General features: G+C 39.0%; 1 protein-coding gene across 1 annotated transcript in view; it reads right to left on the bottom strand.

Annotated features, from left to right (window-relative positions):
- Positions 1-965: 965 nt before the first annotated feature.
- The window catches only part of LOC122793275 (sulfate anion transporter 1-like), a 135,615-nt gene continuing 114,972 nt past the window's right edge, over positions 966-21,608 (bottom strand). The window contains exon 2 of the mRNA XM_044061139.1: positions 966-5,362. Coding sequence (XP_043917074.1) covers positions 3,815-5,362 — 1,548 coding nt within the window. The 3' untranslated portion in view covers positions 966-3,814. The remainder of the gene's footprint in view (positions 5,363-21,608) is intronic.

Raw genomic sequence — 21,608 nt, 5'->3', positions numbered from 1 at the left:
CAGAGATGCTTGACTCCTGTGGGTTCAGGAAGATCTCTAGGTTAAATAGATACCTGAAGGTATAAATGTGAACCTTACAGAATTCTTTCAATAACTTTGTCTAGAGCAGACAATCAGTGAGGTAGTGGCAAATGTGAGCACCACTGAGTCTGAGTTGAATGCACACTGGAGCCAGGCACTCAGGAATGGAACAGTAGAGTTGACAGTGGACAAAGACAGGAAGTGATGGTAGAAGTTTCCAGATGAAAACCAGAGAAACTGTCTCAATATCCTGTGAGAAGGTATATTTATATACATATATATATATATATATATATATATATATATATATATATATATATATATATATGTGTGTGTGTGTGTGTGTGTGAGTGTGTGTGTGTGTGTGTGTGTGTGTGTGTGTAAGCATACTTAATGTCCAAGCAAAGACAGCAGCCTTCACGGCAAGAGAGGAAAGAGAGGAGGGATTGTAAGGAGAGCTTCTTCAAATTCTAACTTCTTTGCTGCCAAAGACTTGTTAAGGTTGACAGATCTAGTAAGGGTCTCCACAAATTCTTTTTCTTGCGCATTGGAAAGGTTCTGGAATAACACCCTTTTTCCTATTCTGAATGTGTCATGTTAGCTATTGCTCTCCATTCTGATATTTGAGACAGAATAGGCTGGGTTAGCGGTAACTGATTTTTGGACATGGGGGAATGTCCGTCATAACTCTTAACCTTTTACAGCAAGAAATCTGGAAAAAGTCATATATAAAAGTGGGACAAGGGCCCAAAAAGAGGGACAGTTTTTAAATATTGCTCTTACAAACTTAGAAAGTTGATAGAATAACAGGTTTTACATTAGCATGAATTTTCTGAAGGGTATGAAGTCTGAAATTCAAATGACTGTCATTATTTTCGATATTCATTCTTTAATGATTTGTCACTAATTTGCCAGAAAACCACAATTTTATGAAAAATGGACCAAAAATATGAGGCAAAAATCTGGGTATTCTGCAAAAATCTGTACAGTTGAGTGGTATGATGTCCATGGATGGAAGAAACTGCTAGAAGTCTGCTGCATAGACTCATCACAATATCTAAAACTCACTTTTCTGGGGACATCAGGGTCCAGTTCTACCAAAAAAAAAGCGGGAAATCTTCCTACCCAGGGGTTTTGGGGATTGTTGGGGAAGGGGAGTAGAGGCTAGGATATAGTCATAGCTGGTGAGGGCCTAAGCTGGCTGAACAGAACCTTCCCCTCTGTCTGCAGCCTTGTTGTCCATCTTGCTCCCTTTTCACATTCCAGACATGTCTTTTCTGGAATAATTTTCTTTCTGTATTGGGCCACCCTAGTTTGTTTTCTTTAGATAGGCTGCCCTTTTCTAGGAGAGTCTGTGAAAATATGTCAGGACTGAGGGGGGTTGCAACAGCTGTTTAACTGACTGCAGGGTCCTTCTCTGTCTTCCAACATTTCAAACGCTTCTTCAGATGGTGGACCAAAGAAATGTTTTTATCTAGGGAGCATTCAGGAATTTTTGTTCAATGGTCTCTGCAAGTAGTCGTATTTTGGGTCAAGCTATTCTAATAACTGCCTCTGAAGTTGCTGCCCTGATACAAACTTTTGTGTCTTTGTTACTATAAACACTCCTTGTTACCAAGGCTTACAGCCCTGTGTTATTTCCTTTGAGCTGAATTATATAGGCCTGGTAGTTAATACTCCTAATACTGAGGGATGCTGATTTTTAGACTTGCTTTCTGTCTTTGTTTAGAATTATGTTCTCCCCATTATTGCAGAAAGCATTTAAACTAGAAGGCAATTTGGATTCTCAAGAAGCATCCAGTGAGAAATTAGCTGTTTGTGTTTTTCCTACAACCCCCAAAACCAGTGTGGTTTTCTGGGTACCTGAGGTTGAGAATTTAGCTCTAGGGACATACTTTCAAAAACATCTCCAAGTGCCTACACTATTGGAGGAATGTCTAAATGTAGAGTTCAAAATATGTCTTCAGAGGAGCAGAAAAATATTTTACCTCCTTGTCCACCTTAAGTTGCAATGTGCTTGCATGCAATTCAGTTTTTGAGGGGACTTTTTCCTTAGAGAAAAACTGGTTATCAATTTAGTAAAATGTGAAGAGGTAATTGGAAGCCCTGCTAGAGAGACCAAATGTCTTTGAGCTATAAACAGCCCGAGATTCTTAACTTTTCCATGCTGTCTTCTCTTATTAAAAATCTTATAGTGCTCACAGCTTAGAACCTCATTATTTGCCTCAAAAGAAACAAACATCATAGTCTGCGGTCTTTAGAAGAACTCTGCCTTACAGGCACTTTTTTTTTTCTGAGGACATCACAGTACAATCTGTATAGTCACACCATATAACTAGACAAAAAACAAAAGGGTAGTTATGATGATCTTGGAAAATCTTTACAGGATAGTGCCAGACAGACAGAAGATCTTTGCAGAGCAGTGCCAGACAGATGAAAGATCTTTGCAGGGCAGTGCCAGACAGACAGAAGATCTTTTCAGGGCAGTGCCAGACAGACGGAAGATCTTTGCAGGGCAGTGCCAAACAGATGGAAGTTCTTTGCAGGGCAGTGCCAGACAGACTCACACAAGATGCAGTCATCTTATACTTCAGCACCAAAAGTAGAAATGAAGATGGTCTGCAACACCCTTTCCTTTATATCTAAGTTTGTAGCTGACTTCTTCAGCATTGAGGGTAATCGGGTACGTGGTAAGGGGATGCCCTTACTGCTCCGAAATCTGTCTGAAAGATGTCCATCCATCCATCCACAACCCCTTTTCCCATTTTACAATAGAGTCAGGGTGTTGGTTCAAAGTGACAATCATCAAGAGCAAAGATTCACACCATTGGGTGGCTAGCCCTACCATGGTTTTTCTTCCATACCATACACTTGAACGCACACTCATACCTATGGCCAATTTAGAGTGTCCAGTCCACCTACTGCATGTCTTTGGGATATGAGAGGAAACCGTAATACCACCGTGGATGAAATCTCAATTCTATTAAATGTAATGCAATAAGACTGACCCTTGTGATGGGCACTGACAGTTACCCTTTATGATACTGCCCCTAACTTGGTTGACGATGTCTGTTAAGGTACATAAAATGGAAAAAAAATTTCCTTAAAAATTCTGTACGGAAAGCAAATCAAGATTACTTTTAATTTAATACCAATTCAGCAATGAGAATTAATTCTTTGAGCAAAATTAGAGCTCAGTTCAGGTTAGGGCAGGCTGCTTTATTGTGCCACAGCTGTGTACATTTCTGTCTCTGAAAAGGAGGTCAACTTAACAAAATGCTTTCTTTGCAAATGTCTGGGCATGGCTTGACCTTGACTATCACTTGTAGGAAGTCAAGACTGTTGAGCCAGAACTAAAGCTTAGGCCTTCTCTGACTTAACCACCACAACTGTTGAAGCATGCATTGCACTCACACTACAGAAATGGACAACAAAACATCTTAATACTATCTCAAGAATCAAAATGCAAAGTGCTCTTTATGGTTTCAGGCTGCTATTTCTTATTTCTTAAATTATGCCATTGCTGCTGAGACTTCATAGGGAAAAATAACATTTTTAAAAAGAAATTGTGTGTGTAATACTGAGTTTTTGTCTGTCTTGCCACTGGTGGGTGTAAACCAACTACTAAGCTCCATCTGTCTGTTGCATTTTCCGCCATAATATTTAAAATAGCTACCTGCTTCTTTTCAATATTATGGCTTATTTTGTATTGTTCACAGTCTTAGTTGTGTCCTCTGATCAGCATGCCTAGAGATACTGAATTACTACCAGTCTGCTTTTGTTTAAAAAAGTGTTAAACTTGTGAATCTGCTTCCCTGGACTGGCTATCTTCAGCATACAGGACTGCACTGTGCACAGTGCAAAATAAAGAGGTATTTCTATTCTCATCATTTTTGCCAAAGTAACCTGCTCTTTGCAAGGAGTCTATCACAGAGGGACTGCAGCCAGCTAAAAGAACACTAATTCCTATCTCTTTATAATCTCTCAGGATCCCTTTAAGAACACTAATGCCAGCTGTATCAACAAATGGAATTGAAGAGCAGTCAAAAATAAGTGTGTGGAAACCCCAATGATTAGGAACCAGATGCATGACTGTTTCATTTCGCTCATTACTGCATACTGTTTGCGCATTATTGCAGACTGCTTTCACTCTGTGTTCTAACTTTGCTTGTTTTTTAAACTCCCTTTCAGCTTTTTGTTTTTTTGTGATTTCTAGTATAGGATTCACTCCAGACATTTTATAAATGAACTTCTGAAAAAAATCCTTATTGGCATAGTAGAGAGGTGCTTGCAAACGAAATATCTTGATGTCTTGCATAAGGCACAGGTTCTCATATTCACTGACATCCTCATAAAAAGTATGGTTTGGTATCTGACCTAAGACAGCAATGTGAGGATGTTGTGTACGACCGATAACACATATTACTGAAAATACAACACCTACTAGAAGTCCCATTTCTGTACTGATCAATGCAGATGACAGCATTGTGACAATCCATATCAGTGCATCCGTTTTGTTGACATACCATCGCTGTGGCAGTTCATGGAATTTTCTGAGGGCTCCCCTTAAACTAACTATTATAATACAAGCAAGGATACACTTTTGCAGAGAGTAAAACAAAGGTGCAAAGAATAGGAGTACAAGTAGTACTACCACAGCGCTGATAACACCGGACACTTGTGTCTGACATCCAGTGGAGTCCTTGACAAGAGTCTTAGCGAGAGCTGCACTAGTAGCAAAGGAATGGAAGAAAGCTGGGATTATGTTGCAGAATCCTACAGCAAACATCTCTTGGTTGGCTCTGACAGTGTATCCATGTTTTTTTGCAAACATTTCTGACAGTGAGACTGTAAAGGCAAAGCCAATGATTGCTAGGGGCACAGCATCTAAGGCTACTCGATACATCATTGCAAAATTGGGGACTTTTGGAGGGATAAATCCTGTTGGAATTTCACCAGCAACACTTGATCCATAAACTTCATTGAAGTTTGCATAGTGAGACACTAGTGTTGCCACAACAACAACTACAAGCTCGGTTGGCAGAGGGATCTTGAGCTTCTGCTTGTACCTGTCTCCCAGTTCTTTGGCACCAACTAGTACGGCAATACAGATGGCACTGGTGATGACATCACAGACATTGGCGTTGTGAATATTCTTGAAAATGTTAATCCAGGTGATTACAAGTGTACCAAATCCTTGACTGCGTGGAAGCTTTATTCCCAGTAGGTACTTGACTTGCACTGTTAAAATTGTCAGAGAGGCCCCAGTGGCAAATCCATCCAACATTGGCTCAGCAAGGTAGACAGATACGAAGCCCAGATGAAACACAGCCATCAGCACCTGAATATCAAGAGAAAACACAAACAATATTTTAGCGTAGATACTGCACACCAACAACTCAAATAATCAAACTCTAACATTTTCTCCATTGCTGCTATTGATTCAAATTTAAGTTTCTGCACTTGATTTGAAAATGGTAGTAGTTGCTAAAATGATTATTATTTCTTACACTTAGTAGCAATTGCAAATTCTTCCTTACCTGGCAGTCTCTGTGAGCTATGGCACATTTTTATTACTTTTGGGATTTATTTATTTTTATAGTTGTATTTATTTATTAGTTTAAGTTTGAAAACAGGAGGGATACATTTGCAAAAAGTAAATAAAAAATAAACATAAAAATAAATAAACCATCTTACAGTACATAGATTCGGGAATATATTACAAAGCATGTTGGGATAGCTTGCGTACACAACTGAGACTCAGACATTAGAATAACTTGGCACAATGAAGGAAGCACAAGGTGAAGAAGGGAAAGTCGAGGAAGAGAGAGATTAGGTAATGTGTGCAAGAGAAAAACATCTGCATTTGGCTTTGCCATGGAGTTATCGTTTGAACTGTGTTCTAAAAGCAGGAAATGCGAACAGGTAAGTAGGGATTACCAGAGTTTTGGGGCAAGAACATAAAATTAATAGTTCGTGAAGTATAGTTTGGTTTGTGGAACTTGGAGAATTGACCTTGCTTGGAAGAGGTTCCTGAGGTTATGGAGGGGTGTGTTTAGAGTGGAGTTAGGTTACAAGAGGTAGTAAAGAATCGGGTTGTGATAGCTAATATTGTAAACAGCCTAATATTAGCATGGCTCTGTGTTTGATTGGAAGCCATTTGTTTAGGCAAGGGTGATACAATGATGCTTCTGAAATGGAGGGTTTGACGTGAGCCAACAGATCTTGATTTCACTGGATTGCAAAGTGGAGGTGTTTTTCTTTCTGGCTATGGATATGATTGTGAGTCATAGTTACACAGGTGGGTAATGCACTGCGGGATGACTGGCTTTAGTGGAAAATTTTAATACTGCGATGAGTTTCACTGCAATGTGTTGCATTGTATGAGCTGACGTAGCATGTTTCAGAGATTTTTTTTTTCAAAGATTTTCTCTTCTCCTTTGTGGTGCGACCGTGGAGTTGGTAAACATAATTTAAGCAACACAACACTACAAGTCACAGGGTGTGGGGAGGGGCAGCTACCTGTCAGTCTTGATAGGAGCTAACAGTACTGTACTACCAGGACCTGAATTGGAGGCACATTTTTTCAAACTATTCTTTTCACATATAGTAATAGGAAATAGACAGTGGTAACTGTACATGTTGATGATTGCAAACTGAGCAATGTAAGTACTTCAGCAAAAATATCATAGTTCTCCAAAACAGTCTACAAAAATGCATACCTGGTGCAGTAGAAATAAATTTTCCTTTAATGTCAATAAATTTAGCATCATAAAGTTTGGAAAAATTATATAAATTATGATTATAGAAAAAATGACTAAATCATAAAAATGAGTCCATCTTTATAAATCTTAGCACAGTGGTAAACAACAGTTTAAACTCTGACCCACAAGCATACACCAAATTAAGGTGAAAAATAAACATTATTTACTCATCTAAAGCAAAAAAGCAGGTCTAGCAACTCCAGGGACACCTCTGCACTACTTTATAGTTCTCTGATCTAAGCCACTACAGAATGCAACATTGCTTTCTGCTGTCTTTGAACAAGCTTCTGAAACAATGCAAAAAAAGTACAATGATTCCTTATTAGAGAAAACATATGGTTGTAAAACTTGAGCTATACAGAAAGTCTTCAGAAACTGCCATTATATTCTGTTCCTTAGAGGTTCCTTAAAGGTAACTGTAAAGTCTATAGACACTGTCTGATCTGTTTTTCTTTTTAAACTTTTTGCCTAGAATGCACTGCTGGGGATAGCATCAGGTCAGGACTCCATAATACTTAAAATAAGCATCAGTAGTCAAATAAAACATGCACTGCACAGCAAATTACAGGTTTAAGGAATACACTTCTTCTTGCAATTAGAATAAGCCATTTGTAACCTTCTTTCAAAAGCAAAATGTTTTTTATTACTTCCCCACAGCTGCCACCATCTTCTGTCCTCATTCACTGGGTCTATTAGACCTAACTTAGCCACCCCTGGGCTTAACCAGACCCATACCCAGGGCTACTGACAAGACTGAGGATACTTGTGCAAGGCTATTCTGTTGCCGGGTGTGTACCCTAACAGCAACACCCTATAGGACCCTGGCAAATTTTGCTGTGACTGCCTTTGGAGGTACATACACACTTCCACACACGTAAAACCTTCTGATGAAGCTGTATACTACTTGTAATGTGGAGGTCACTAGGCTCTTAATGCTACTGTTGCCCATATGAGTGAGGTGGTATCAACCTCTTATCCTCCTTGGGTCTATATTATAAGACTGAAAGCTCAGGTCAGCGAACACCTGTTCACCCACCGATAAACAGCGAAACACCATTTCGGCGAATGGCCACTACAGCAATTTTTTTTTCCTAGGGAAAAAAATCGCTTGGCCATCATTGTGGATTTGTCTTTTCCCCATTGTAGTGCGATCTTGGAGTTGGTATATTTAGTCATGGAGAGTGGGGGGTGGGGAGAAGCCCCCCCCCCCCACTTTGCTAGGTTTGTACTGCTGTGTTGTTTCTGCTTGGCCAAGTGATTTTTTTTTTCCTCTAGGAAAAAATTTGATGTAGTGGCCATTCACAGAAATGACATTTCACTGTTTATTGGTCGGCAAACAGGTGTTTGCTGACCTGAGCTTTCGATCTTGTAATATAGACCTTCTTCCTCCACCTAGTCTTTTCAGTGTCCATGCTTCTAGTTGAACTCAGATCATCTGAGACACAGGCAGGGCTTTATACCTTTGTGACACAGGACCAGGTACCTTCAAAAATAATCTTGACATTTAAATGGGAAGTAAAACATCTAAGCATGAGTTATGACAGTCACGATTCTTGAAGACCAGTAGTTTATCAGGTTGACATTTGAATCTAAGAACAGTATGCCTCAGGGAAACAAACAATTCATATTGGTGAATGGAGTCTGTATGTTTTTGCTGTGTCTGCGTGGGGTTCCTCCCATCCACTAAAATCACACTGGGTTCAAACCCAGCCCTTCCAGTTAAACTAACGATCTGCCAACAGAATGCACCAAAAATTAATGGAGTTTTGGGAAGCAGCACAGACTCAAAGAGATGTCATCAGGGGTACATTTATGTAGATCATCCATTTTAGTAATCAATTGTGACACACAAGGACTACAGACTGATTGCTGCATCAGGACAATTGGCTCTTGGTGATATGGACATGTTCTCTGATGCTGACTTGTATTACTTTAAGAAACAATTTATAATTACAAACCATTGTACAAAAGGGCTACGCAAACAATGTTCCAGTTCAGTTCTTGAGATTTTTTTTTACCTTGCACATTTTTGATGAACATGCCTACCCTAGAATCTCTGCTTTTCTCTTTTCCTAGTTGAACTCTACAGTTCCCTACAAAACGGTGTCTACAGGACTGCAATCAGTTTCTCTCAGCATTTAAATGGAGTAGGTTGCACACACAAAAAGCATTTGTTAAGCTTTCACTTACAGTGCTTTGTAATTAAGCAGGTCACCATATGGGTCAGCCATAGGGCTCTTTTTTTTCCTACTTGAGTGGTTACCTCCTTCCCCTGTAACTTAAGTAAATTGACTCTTACATTAAGAGCTATAATACTTATTTATAGCTTTAGGACACCTTAGGAAACCTTGTAAACTGCAATAGTCCTGCTATGTTCGCCCTCGCTACGCTCTAGCTCTCTTCGCTCCCCTCCCTGCCCCCAATTTCCTCCGCCCCCAGTACCTCTAAATTTATAGTACTATAGCCACTCCCCCACTTTCTAGATCCTATCTGCTTTCATCTGGGATAATTCCACCCACCCCCAGTCTACTACCTACATTTTAATAGCACCTATTAGCTTCCATCTGGCATTCTCCCATCCCCCTTCCAGTAAATTTACCTCACCACTCTATCTTTTGGTGTTGCATCACCAGGTAAAACAGTTCCTTAACTCACTAGCTGAATCACAGATAATAATATACTCCTCTTTACTACCCCTCTTGTTCACACTATACCTCCTTACCTTGTATGAAAACCAGTTTCTCATGGGATTTCAGGTCCCAAAAGGCCATACTATCACCCCAGCTGTAAATCCTTCCACCTTCAACCATACTTACAGTACCAGATCCTATCCAACATCTTGTTCAGTCTATCAACATCTCAACCCCAGGCACATTAGCTCTAGATCCAAACACTACCACAAACTAATAAACAAATTCCTGAAGTTCATCACCAAGTATAGACTCAACCTAATACTTGGTGGTGATATTCACCCCAGCCCTGGCCCACTCACTTCAGATACACATACCCCCTCTACTTGCAATCTAAGCTACAAACCTACAATTAATAGGCCAACTAACTCCTAGTCTGTCATCTCAATATTAGAAGCATTAATAACAAGGTACATGAATTGCATGCACTTCTGGATGACCACTCCCCTGAGATTCTCTGTTTATCTGAAACCTGGTTAAAACCTAACACTAAAGACAATGAAGTGTTACCACCTGGGTACAACATACACAGGCTGGATCGTGCTTCAAGGAAGGGGGTGGGGTAGCTGTACTCTATAAATCTGAGCTGAATGTCACCATAGATGTAATACAACCACCTCAGATTAATAACTCAGAGATTCTTGCCACCAAATTGCAACTTAATAAAAATAAATGCATTAATATCATCTGTATGTACATTCCCCCAGGTAACAATATATCTACATTTGAAGATATCTTGCACTGGCTATCATGTTACTACCCCCAAGAAACCCTACTACTTGGAGACTTTAACATAGACTGGGGCACCCATTTCTCAGAATCCCCAACCACCCATATTAACCTGCATGCATTTACACAAATTATATCCACCCCTACCAGGACAGGTAAACCCAACCAAAAAGAAAGTATACTTGACTGGGTACTCATAAGCAGTCACCCCCCAACTGTACACCTCTGGTATCCTCATTAATGGCCTAAGCAATCACCTTCTCACATATGTAATTAAGCACAAAACCATTAATTCCCAACAACCCTTACTCAGAAAGGTTAGAAACAATAAAAACTTTGATCCTGCCAAATTCCAACAAGAACTAAACTCATGTAATTGGTCTATTCTAAAACACCTCCTCTTAGAGGAAGCAGTAGCATACTTTAACAACAAATTCCTTGAGATCCTTGATTTGCATGCACCTGTTTGTTCAAAGAGAACCAAGGCAAAAACTACACCTTGGCATTCTATAGAGTCTAAACTCAAAATTACCCTTAGAAACAAAGCATGGGCTTTATGGCTTCTTCTAAAGACCCTCAAGATCACATTAAATACAGGCAATCCAGGAACGAAACCAAAAAATCAATTTTACAAGACAAAAAACAATACTACTGTAATTTACAAACAGCAAATCAAAATAACCCTCATACGTTTTGGGCAGGTTTAAATAATCTACTACATCCTGGACAGACTTCAACCCCAATCCCTGCTGTTACTATTGATAAAACCCCTGAAGATGTTTCTGATAGTTTTAACCAATTCTTTATTGAGACAATTCAAGCCATAGCTAGCCAACTACCTCCTAGCTCCCCTGGTCCTGAAAGTAGCACCCCTAGAAACCTACTCGCATTCAGCTTCCAACCAGTCACCACTTCACTTATCCATACCTTGATCAAAAAAATTAAAACCCACTACACTTTCTGCTGATCAACTCCCTGCCGAGTACCTACAAAAATCAGCTGATGCTATTGCTTACCCCGTCTCAATACTAATCAATCGAACCATAGTAGAAGCTAAAATTCCCACCATCTGGAAAATATCCTATGTAATCCCACTTCACAAAGGAGGCAGCTCTACTGAATTCTCCAATTATAGGCCAATAGCTATACTCTCTCCACTTGCAAAGATTATGGAAAAATGTATTCATAGACAACTCATGCACCACCTAATTCAGAATTTCCTTATGGCAGACACTCAGCATGGCTTCCGTCCTCATCACAGCACTACTTCAGCCCTCCTAGCCTTTACCAACACCATAAACCATAATCACAACAATAATTATATATCCTCAGCCCTCTTCTTGGATCTTTCCAAGGCATTCGATATGGTTGATCACCAACTTTTAATCCACACCCTGCAAACATTCTGTCTAGATACTGGAGCCCTTCAGTGGTTTCAATCCTACCTGAATGGTCGACAGCAGGCTGTCCTCTGGCAGAACAAACTCTCTAACCTTCTACCTAACACCCTTGGAGTACCACAAGGCTCTATACTAGGGCCCTTGCTGTTCTCCATCTTCATTAACGACTTTTATACTGTCATCCCAAAAGTCAGCTGTATCCAATATGCTGATGACTCTACTCTGATTTACTCAGCCACATCTCCAGTAGAGTTATGGTCAGCTACCCAGACCACCTTTAATACAATAAAAGACTGGCTTTCTGAACATCGTCTGATCCTAAATCCCAAAAAAAAACTAAAATGCTGTTATTTTCACCAACACGTAGGTCTACCGCTTTCACCTTTACCATAAAATCAAATGATGGCACAATAATCTCCCCTGACCCCTCTACAAAACTATTAGGTGTCATCATAGACAATAATCTAAAATTTGACCTACATGTTAACCAAACTATCAAAACCATCAATAAAAAACTAGGGTCACTACAGAATAAAAGCCTTCCTAACCCCTCCAGCTAAAATTGCCATAGCTCGCTCTCACCTTCTTTAAACCCTTCTGTATGCATCCCCTCTACTCTCGAATTTAAACAAGACTGTCCTTAACAAACTCTCAATTTGCTACAACCACATTGCCAGGTTTGCCACTGGGCTGCCTTTTAGGACACATCATTGCATCAATCTAAATCAGCTTGGGTGGCTTGAACTACCCAGCCTAATCCAGTATAACCAACTGATTATGGCCTATAAAATCCTCTATAATCTGGACAATACTCCTGCACTTAAAAATATTATCATCCCCTATAACAATCCTAGACCACTTCGATCCTCTAACAAACTACTAATTCAGACTAGCAAAATTAATAATATAGCCGGTGATTCTCTCTTTGCAAACTCTGTAAGTAGATCCTGGAACTCTCTTCCAGCTGATATTACCTTACTTTCTACCTTAGGTCAATTTAAAACTAGACTCAAACAACATTTGTCACTTAACTGGCTATGTCAATGTATCAAGCCTGGCTAACTCTCTCTAGAATGTGTAAAAATCTGTTAACCAGTTTACTGTGTGATTTAATTTAATCCTGACTTGCGCTCAGGATTAACTGTAACCTGTGGTTCTTGTTTAACTTGCTTACTTATGAAATCTCTGTAAATAGTCTGTTTGTAATATGTAATGCTGGTATTATGTAATGCTGTATCTGCTTACCCTTGGAGCTATTCTCCCCGGGCCTCCGCTGAAAATGGACATGCATCCAGTCGAACTATCCCGGTCAACAAATGTAAAATAAAATAAATTTAAAAAAATGAATAGAGTTTAGACTGGTTTAAAAAATATGGCAATAAACCTTTGGTCCAGGTTAAAAATGTTAGGTATTTTTTAGTTCCTGCTGTATTATTTACAAATTTAAAAATAATGTAGCTACTTACAGGAAAGTGTAGTAGATTATAGCCTACCTGACTTTTTAAACCTAAACACGCATAAAATAATACTTGTTAGCTCTCCTTTTGATGGTAGGTGGTATGAAACCACAGGAGTGTGGGACAGTGGGTAACCTTATAATTTCTGATTCACTTTGTAACCTGTTGATATTGTGAACAACTAATATCAGAAATGCTTAAAAAGTCATAGAATGAGGAAGGTTTACCTATCTTCGATTAAACAAGTTTTGTACATGGAAATGCAATTGACTTTTTAACATGAAATTAAACCATAAATTAATAGGTCTACATTTAGGGTCAGGGACCATGTGACTGCCCAGCTGCAAAGTAAGTATCAGCTGTTTCCATTGCCTGCTTGTTGCTACTCCTCCTGTCATGATAGATGTAATCTAAACTCGATTGACTTTACTCCATGGCTAATTGATTGGGTGATTTAACAAAGTAAAACAAAATTCAGGCTAGTAAAGAATATTTTAAGGAAGTTTACTATTGCCAAGAAAAGATTTTTCATAGATCACGTTTTAGCCAATTCTAAATTATTTACTTGACTGAGGACACATTGGCATAATGACTAAAATCCTCTCTTCACAGACACAAGATCCAGGGTTAGATCCTGACCACTGCTTACTCTCTGTGTGGTGTGTGCATGTTCTATCTGTGCCTATGAGGGGTTCCTCAAATATCCAAAAGCATACGAAGTTCAAACCCAGTCTACCCAGTTGAACTTTAGAGGTCTGCCAACAGAATGCACCAAAAATGAATGGATTTGTGGAAAGTAGCACAGACTCTAAATGGTGGCCATCACCCCAAGTAAAAAGTGAGAAAAAGGGTGTTGATTAAGACCTTTTAACAAGATCTCTTTTTATATGTCGCAACAAGGTATATACTGCTATTAGTAAATAAATTCTCATGATATACTCAGTCCAAAAACTTTACACAATCAAGCATCCTAATAAAAAGTTAAAATGAGGATCAGTTCAAATACTAAAGCTTTTGTTTTATCAGTGTTGGTCTTATAACCCATGATTTTATATTTGCTTTTAATAATTTACTAATTTCAACAACAGTACATAATAACAACCCACATCATTTACATTACCAGTTGCATATGTCAGCCTGACATAACATTGCTAATTCTAGTATACAATGAGTCTAGTTAAAGAAGCTAATTAAACGTCAGTGCCAGTCTTCAAGTAATCTATGCCTTCTCATACTGTCTTCTATATGTGCAATACTCCGAACTCTTACCACAAAATCATATTTCTACTTTAAGGATGGGTGGAGGTAAATGGAAGAAAGCACCCCAGTTTAGTTTTTATGGACTTCCATACTAGTTTTCAGTTGCATTTCCTCTACAGCTACTCATATTACCTAATAAAAAGTTAAAATGAGGATCAGTTCAAATACTAAAGCTTTTGTTTTATCAGTGTTGGTCTTATAACCCATGATTTTATATTTGCTTTTAATAATTTACTAATTTCAACAACAGTACATAATAACAACCCACATCATTTACATTACCAGTTGCATATGTCAGCCTGACATAACATTGCTAATTCTAGTATACAAAATCATATTTCTACTTTAAGGATGGGTGGAGGTAAATGGAAGAAAGCACCCCAGTTTAGTTTTTATGGACTTCCATACTAGTTTTCAGTTGCATTTCCTCTACAGCTACTCATATCTAACCATCACTGTCTAGGTATTGCATTCAAGGTAGCCATTTATTAAGACATTTCTGCATCCCTTCATAACCAACAATTTTCCCTTGTTCTTCCATTAACTATTCTAATATCTTTTTGAGTTGTTATAATTTGGTCACATCTTGTGATTTCAATCAATGCAATACAACATTTTTGGCTAATAATACCATATTTCATAAAAGTGAAGCACCATAAACAGGTAACTTCTGTTCCTCCCAGATTACCAAGAAAAAACATTTAACTGTTGAAACTCTAACCTCAATGCATCATTTAAAAGGTCCTGGTGATTCTAAAGGAAATCTTGAAGTACAGGGCATATAAATGGCATGATTGATTAAGTGATTGATTATTTAATTGTATATGGGTTTTGATTGGAAGTTTTGCCAATTTTGGAATATTTATAAGTGAGTATGGACGTATGTAACTTAGTTCTGATGAAGTCCCAGTATTTCAGGGACGGACATGCTTAACATTCATAAATAAATCTCAAATATTAATTTGGAGTTGCTTGTTTCTGTAGCTGATGTTTGCCAGGTTTGTTCTGCAATTATTATTGGTTTCAGTTTTCTTGGCAGATACGTTGGTGGACATGAACAAAAACATGTTACCATCCACAATTAAACACATTAAATGTCTTCAACAAGCATTTTTGCTAGTCGTGATGGTGTATAAAAGTACTTGTGGAGAGAATTTCAGATGTAAATTCTGAAGTTTCAAGCTGTCCTTAAAATAGTATAAACCTGTCTCTAGAGTTGTGGTTCTGTTGTCCTGCCGAAAAACTTCTTCTGTGCCCCCAGCACTAGAGACTTATTAATAATACTGTTCTACATGTCATAGAAGGTATTCATTTATCCACTGACTGCCCCTTTATTATCTTATCTTATGTAAGCATGTTCTTTTCACCTTCTCTACTCCATTTTTGTACCTCATATCCCTCACACGCACGTGCGCGCATGCACACACACACACACACACACACACACACACACATACAGACACACGCACACGCGCGCACACACACACACGCACACACACACACACACACACACACACACACACACACACACAAACACACAAAAGTAATAATCTAGCTGAGTTCCTTGGGTAACACAAAATCTCCTTTGTAACCCTACCACCCAGGAGCATCTGATCCCAATGATGTGGCCCTCTGCCACCTATTTTCCATCACCTGAATATCAGTCCACAATTTCTGCCTTTTCTTGTTTGTCCTGTTTGTAAAATATCTAGAACCCCACACCTCTAATGCTTCATTGGTGAATAACTTTAAAACTCCCATTGAAAGTTTCACACACTGGTTATCCTATTCTCCAATATGTGTCCCCAAAAAGCAGTAACTATGAAAACCTCTCTTACAACATATCTTTCCATCTAGCTTTATAGCAACAAACCTGACATTTTAACTAGGTAACTGCATGAACAGCCTTTATAGTGGGACTGCCAATCCTCAGTTTTGTAAGCAACAGACCTCTGTTCTGTGCCACCCTTAGCCTTATTTATTTTATTTATTTATCCCACAATAAAGAAAATTACATCATCCAACTTTTCAGAGTCATCATAAAACTTTTCTTGGGGGAATCAAACCACCTCACCAAGATACAACAGCTGTGGTAAAACATACCATTTCAGGACTTGGACTCAGCGATCCAGTTAAAGAATTAGGGTTTTCTATCTCTGAAAATTATTCCTTATTTCACTAAATGCAAGCACTCTGCCAAACCTTCCAAAGATGTTGATAACCAGACACCTAGATATCTGAACTTCTGATGGCCCTACAACTTAGGGTACTGATTTAACATGCTCTGACTCCTGTAGCCAATATCTTCCTAAAATACTGCAGGGCCTCAAAAAAGTAAGGGATATAGTTTTGCAGATTTCCAAGAGTCAGTAAGATACCATTATCAGTGCTATATTGAGTTTATTGAGTTAGGATATTCGCCAGTCATACCTCTGGATAGCTGAATTTTTTATGTAATAGTTAATGGCTCCAAATCCATTGTGAATAAGAGTGTTGGCAAAGGACAGCCCTGCCTAGCTCCTCTTGATAACTCAGATTCTTCAGACGTCTGGGCCAACATCTTCTCCATGCAACCGAGTCTCGCTAAATCTTTACCAGCTTGACTACAGACATCTGTGGGAACTTTATTGTAACAGTAGAATAAAAAAAGTTATCCCTATCAACACTATCAAGTGAATAGCCACTGTAATTTCCCTAATTTGGGGATCCCGGAGGATCATTTTTCAAGAGAGACGTAACCACACCCTTATACCTAGCACTAATCAGACAAGTTACTGAGTACAACAGCCCCTTCAGGATATAGCTCATTAAACATATCAAACAATTGAAAAGACCCCCCCCCAAAGATTCTTAATGAAAAAGCTCACAGGTCTAAATTCCATGAGATATCAAGAAAGGCTGGCAGTTCTTTCTCTTTATTTTGCATCGTATAGGCTTTGAGGGGAAAACTCTGTCTTGCTTACTGCATCATTAGAGACCAGGTTGTCCTAGATCTCCTGTATCTTTGCAAGTCCAATAGTTCCACCACTACTAGAATCAGTGACCTAAATTTTACCAACAGATAAATAAAACACATTGGAGGGAAAAGTTTATAACCCAGTTCTTCTGAAGCTTCAGGAATAAACTCCATCTGCATGTTAAGGAGTACAACTCACCATCTTCCTTTAAATATAAACTGGATGACTGGATATGTATCCATGTTTTTTTTATGTGATTAACTGGTACAGTCCTCTTGAAGAAAGGAGGTGCAGCCTAAGGGAGTGCAGTTGCAGGCGTAAATGATAACGAAACTCAGTGGCCTTGGACTAACTATGAAGTTGTAATCTATGGCATTTATGACAATATATTTCTTTTAAGACATTTGTTTTTTTTTTTAATTTAGCCTTTCATCTACATAACATTGCAGTTCTTTTTTAACTTCATTCAGTTTTAGTTGCTCATGCAATACCAACTTTAAGAAGCATGGACATGAAAGTACCTAAGGCTGTTATTCAGTCTTTTAAACCAGTTACAGTCTTTAATCTGATGTGCTTTCATGTGCATAAACTATTATTTTTTGCTGCGTGTTTTGCACTTCTCCCAAATTGACCAAGCTGAGATTTTAAAATATCCTTTATCCAATTATTAAACTACATGATTGATACTGAGTAGGCAGAAAATGTTCAGTTTCTTACATCATCTTCCTTGCCTGCTACCTGGTCTGAAAACCGTACTGACCCAACTTCAAAGCTCTCAACTCAATAAAATATAAAAAGAAATATGTTATCTAACAAACCAAAACAAAACAAAAACTACCACAGGGAACCAGAAGGAGAGCTCAAACAGTCACCAGCAACAAACCCAAAAGAAATACGTGGAAGTATTTAACGTATCCAAAGTTTATTAAAACCAAGCAACGTTTTTGTCGCTCTACTCCAGCAACTTCATCAGAATAAAATACACAACACAGGTGTACTCCCTTTTAAAATTTCATACAGTAGGCGCCAAAGGGTACTGACCTATCAGCGCTATGTCTTATGAATATTTAATCAAATAAGACGTCACAAATAAAAACGTTTAAATACTCTTTTTAAAAACATTTTCTAAATACTCTTTTAAGGAACACAAAGCACAGGACATATCATATGTAGCACGCAATTATAGTTCAAGAGACCCCAAACCATTATACAGCTGTAATACCACAATATTCCGAATGTTAACACTGTGTCTATTGAAACTATGTCTGTATGTGTAATATATAGTAAATAACAAATAGACATAGCAAACTAAAAAAACAGAAGTAAACAAAAATCAAAATCTCAGTTGCCTAAAATGTGTTAGTAAGGCACAAATACACTATAACCAAGATACACTATTGTTTATCTCAAACAACTTTTTAGTTTAAGAAGACAAGCAATATTGCAATTATCTTTTAAACCTGGATGTGAAAAAGCATTTAATAATAACTGCCATTCCAGTTCACGACATTCTAACATGAGGGAAGTAGGACCCCCTCTTATGTTATGAACTACATTATCAATAGCTGCAAATTGAAAAGAATGGCCCGATTTTAAGCTAATGCGTTTAGCTAAAGTGTTGTCAGCTTTATATATATATATATATATATATATATATATATATATATATATATATATATATATATATATATATGTGACTGTAAATATACATATGTATATAGCTAGGATATGATACAGCAGTTACGAGTAACATATGTTCACAGGCTGTGCATATGCGGGTGAGGGGTCCAATAAACAAATGTGTAACACATAGCATCAACCCCCCCCCCCCCACCAGCTAGGCCGGTGAGACATACAGACACACAATAAAGGTAAACACACCACTGCTTCCCAGACCACTGGCAGCATACTACAAGTGGAAGAGACCTGCCAGATTTAATCTTGAAACATAGACATTGATGTCCCTTTTGGGACACCAAAAATTAATGATTGGAGGCAGTCCTGGTAATGACTTATCAAACCAGGCTGTAGATGTATATGGACCAGTAGGCTGTGCAAGCCTGATAACCCATAGGTCTACACAACATATGACATGTGTCCCAAAACAGGGAGAGTGGGCAGTGTGTAGTGGTGTGTTTATACCCCACCTGTACCCACAGTAAGGATGAGTGCTGTAGAGGCGTGCCAGGTGAGGGAACTATGGGTATTCAATTATGAGCCTAGGCGTGCAGGTGTTGGCTGGCGCAGTCATATTAGGACCACCCCTCTCAACCCCTAAGAGCACATCCACTGGACAGAACATAAACCATTGGGGGAACAAATAGGGACCATACCTCTGAACTGTCCCTGATTTCCAGGGACGTCCCTGATTTCGACTCAGTTTCTAACTGTCCCACTTAATCCCTCCTAACACTAGTGACTTTTGAAGGAAAGGTGGTGAATTACACGTAATGAATAACAACAACAATTAAGAGTTATAAACATCATTTACCTCAGAAAATGTGTATGAATTCATATGCTCTGAGTCTGTCAATGTGTCAGGTTAATAGCACCAATAATTTAAATGTGTCCCTGGTGTTGTTATGCCGTGTCCCTGATTCAGTTTGTATTTTTCCCCAGTCGTATGAGAGGTCTGATAGGGACAGAAAGCACATATTCTACTGACAACCTTATAAAGATGATAGAATATTAGGTATGCAGTAGCATGACTCGGCTGAAGGATGTTGGTTCCAAAACCCAATTACTTGTTTGTATTGAAGAGTGTCAGTTCCCATGTATTATCCATATGGGCGCAGATTGTAAAAGGAACACACCAATAATATGAATCAAACTCTGGACAGGCCACGGTTTCCGTACAGTCGAACTGCATGCTGTCACCTAATGGGCAGCCATTCCCGATACTGTAGGCATGTAATCCAATGTAATAGGCATCACAAGGTAATATCATAGTCCTCACTCCCACCCAGGGGTGTGAGTGTCAGATGCAAACACCAAATGCAGTGCATTTGCAAGTGCGGGAGCAAGCGGGTGTAAGCCTGTTTGGCCACCAGTATGCGAGTATTACACTGGTAAAGCAATGTAGAGGCTAACTGAGTGTAAGAAACTGTAACCAGAGGTTAGCATTGCTTAGCACCGCACAAACCCATGCACACCTGCTCACAACTGCTTTAATATGCCTTAATCACTCTGTATCCAATGGCCTTGTTCTGCCCAGCAACAAAATAAACAGCCTCTGCAAGGCTCGAAACCAGGACCCTGCACACACAGCTATTGTGATTTACCACTAAGCCATGGCAGATATACAGACATCGGACCTTATCACAAACATATCATCCAGTGCAGTCATTCAACAGTATAGGAAATGTATTTTATCATGTAGATGTATGTGTAAGTGTTTATGTCCAGCATATAGATACATACATATATATAGATATATCAGGAACATCCCATGTGACAACAAAGCATTACATCATCATCATCATCTTCTTTCGGCTGCTCCTGTTAGGGGTCGCCACAGCGGATCACCTGTTTCCATTTCTTCCTGTCCTCTGCATCTTGCTCTGTCACACCAACCACCTTCATGTCCTCTCTCACCACATCCATAAACCTTATCTTAGGCCTTCCTCTTTTCCTGTTACCTGGTAGCTTCATCCTTAGCATCTTTTTCCCAATATACTCAGCATCCCTCCTCAGCACATGTCCAAACCAACGTAATCTTGCCTCTCTGGCTTTGACTGCAAACCTTCCAACTTGGGCTGACCCTCTAATATACTTATTCCTAATCCTGTCCACCCTCGTCACACCCAGTGCAAATCTTAACATCTTTAACTCTACCACATCCAGCTCAAACTCCTGCCTTTTTGTCAATGCCACTGTCTCCAACCCATATAACATAGCTGGTCTCACTACCCTCTTGTAGACCTTCCCTTTCACTCTTACAGGTACTCGTCTGTCACAAATCACTCCTGACACTCTTCTCCACCCACTCCATCCTGCCTGTACTCTCTTCTTCACCTCTCTTCCACACTCACCATTACTCTGAACTACTGATCCCAAGTATTTAAACTCATCCACCTTCATCACCTCTTTTCCTTGCATCCTCACTATTCCTCTATCCTCCCTCTCATTCACACACATATATTCTGTCTTAGTCCTGTTGACCTTCATTCCTCTTTTCTCTAGAGCATATCTCCATCTCTTCAGGGTCTCCTCCACCTGTTCCCTACTCTCACTATAGATCACAATGTCATCTGCAAACATCATGGTCCACGGGGACTCCTGTCTGATCTCGTCTGTCAACCTGTCCATCACCACTGCAAATAAGAAAGGG

This window comes from Protopterus annectens, chromosome 2.part0 (assembly GCF_019279795.1).
Source record: "Protopterus annectens isolate FY-2018-M chromosome 2.part0, PAN1.0, whole genome shotgun sequence".
Taxonomy (NCBI): Eukaryota; Metazoa; Chordata; order Ceratodontiformes; family Protopteridae; genus Protopterus; species Protopterus annectens.
The sequence above is the reverse complement of the archived record's forward strand: the minus strand, read 5'-3'. Positions and strand labels throughout refer to the sequence as shown.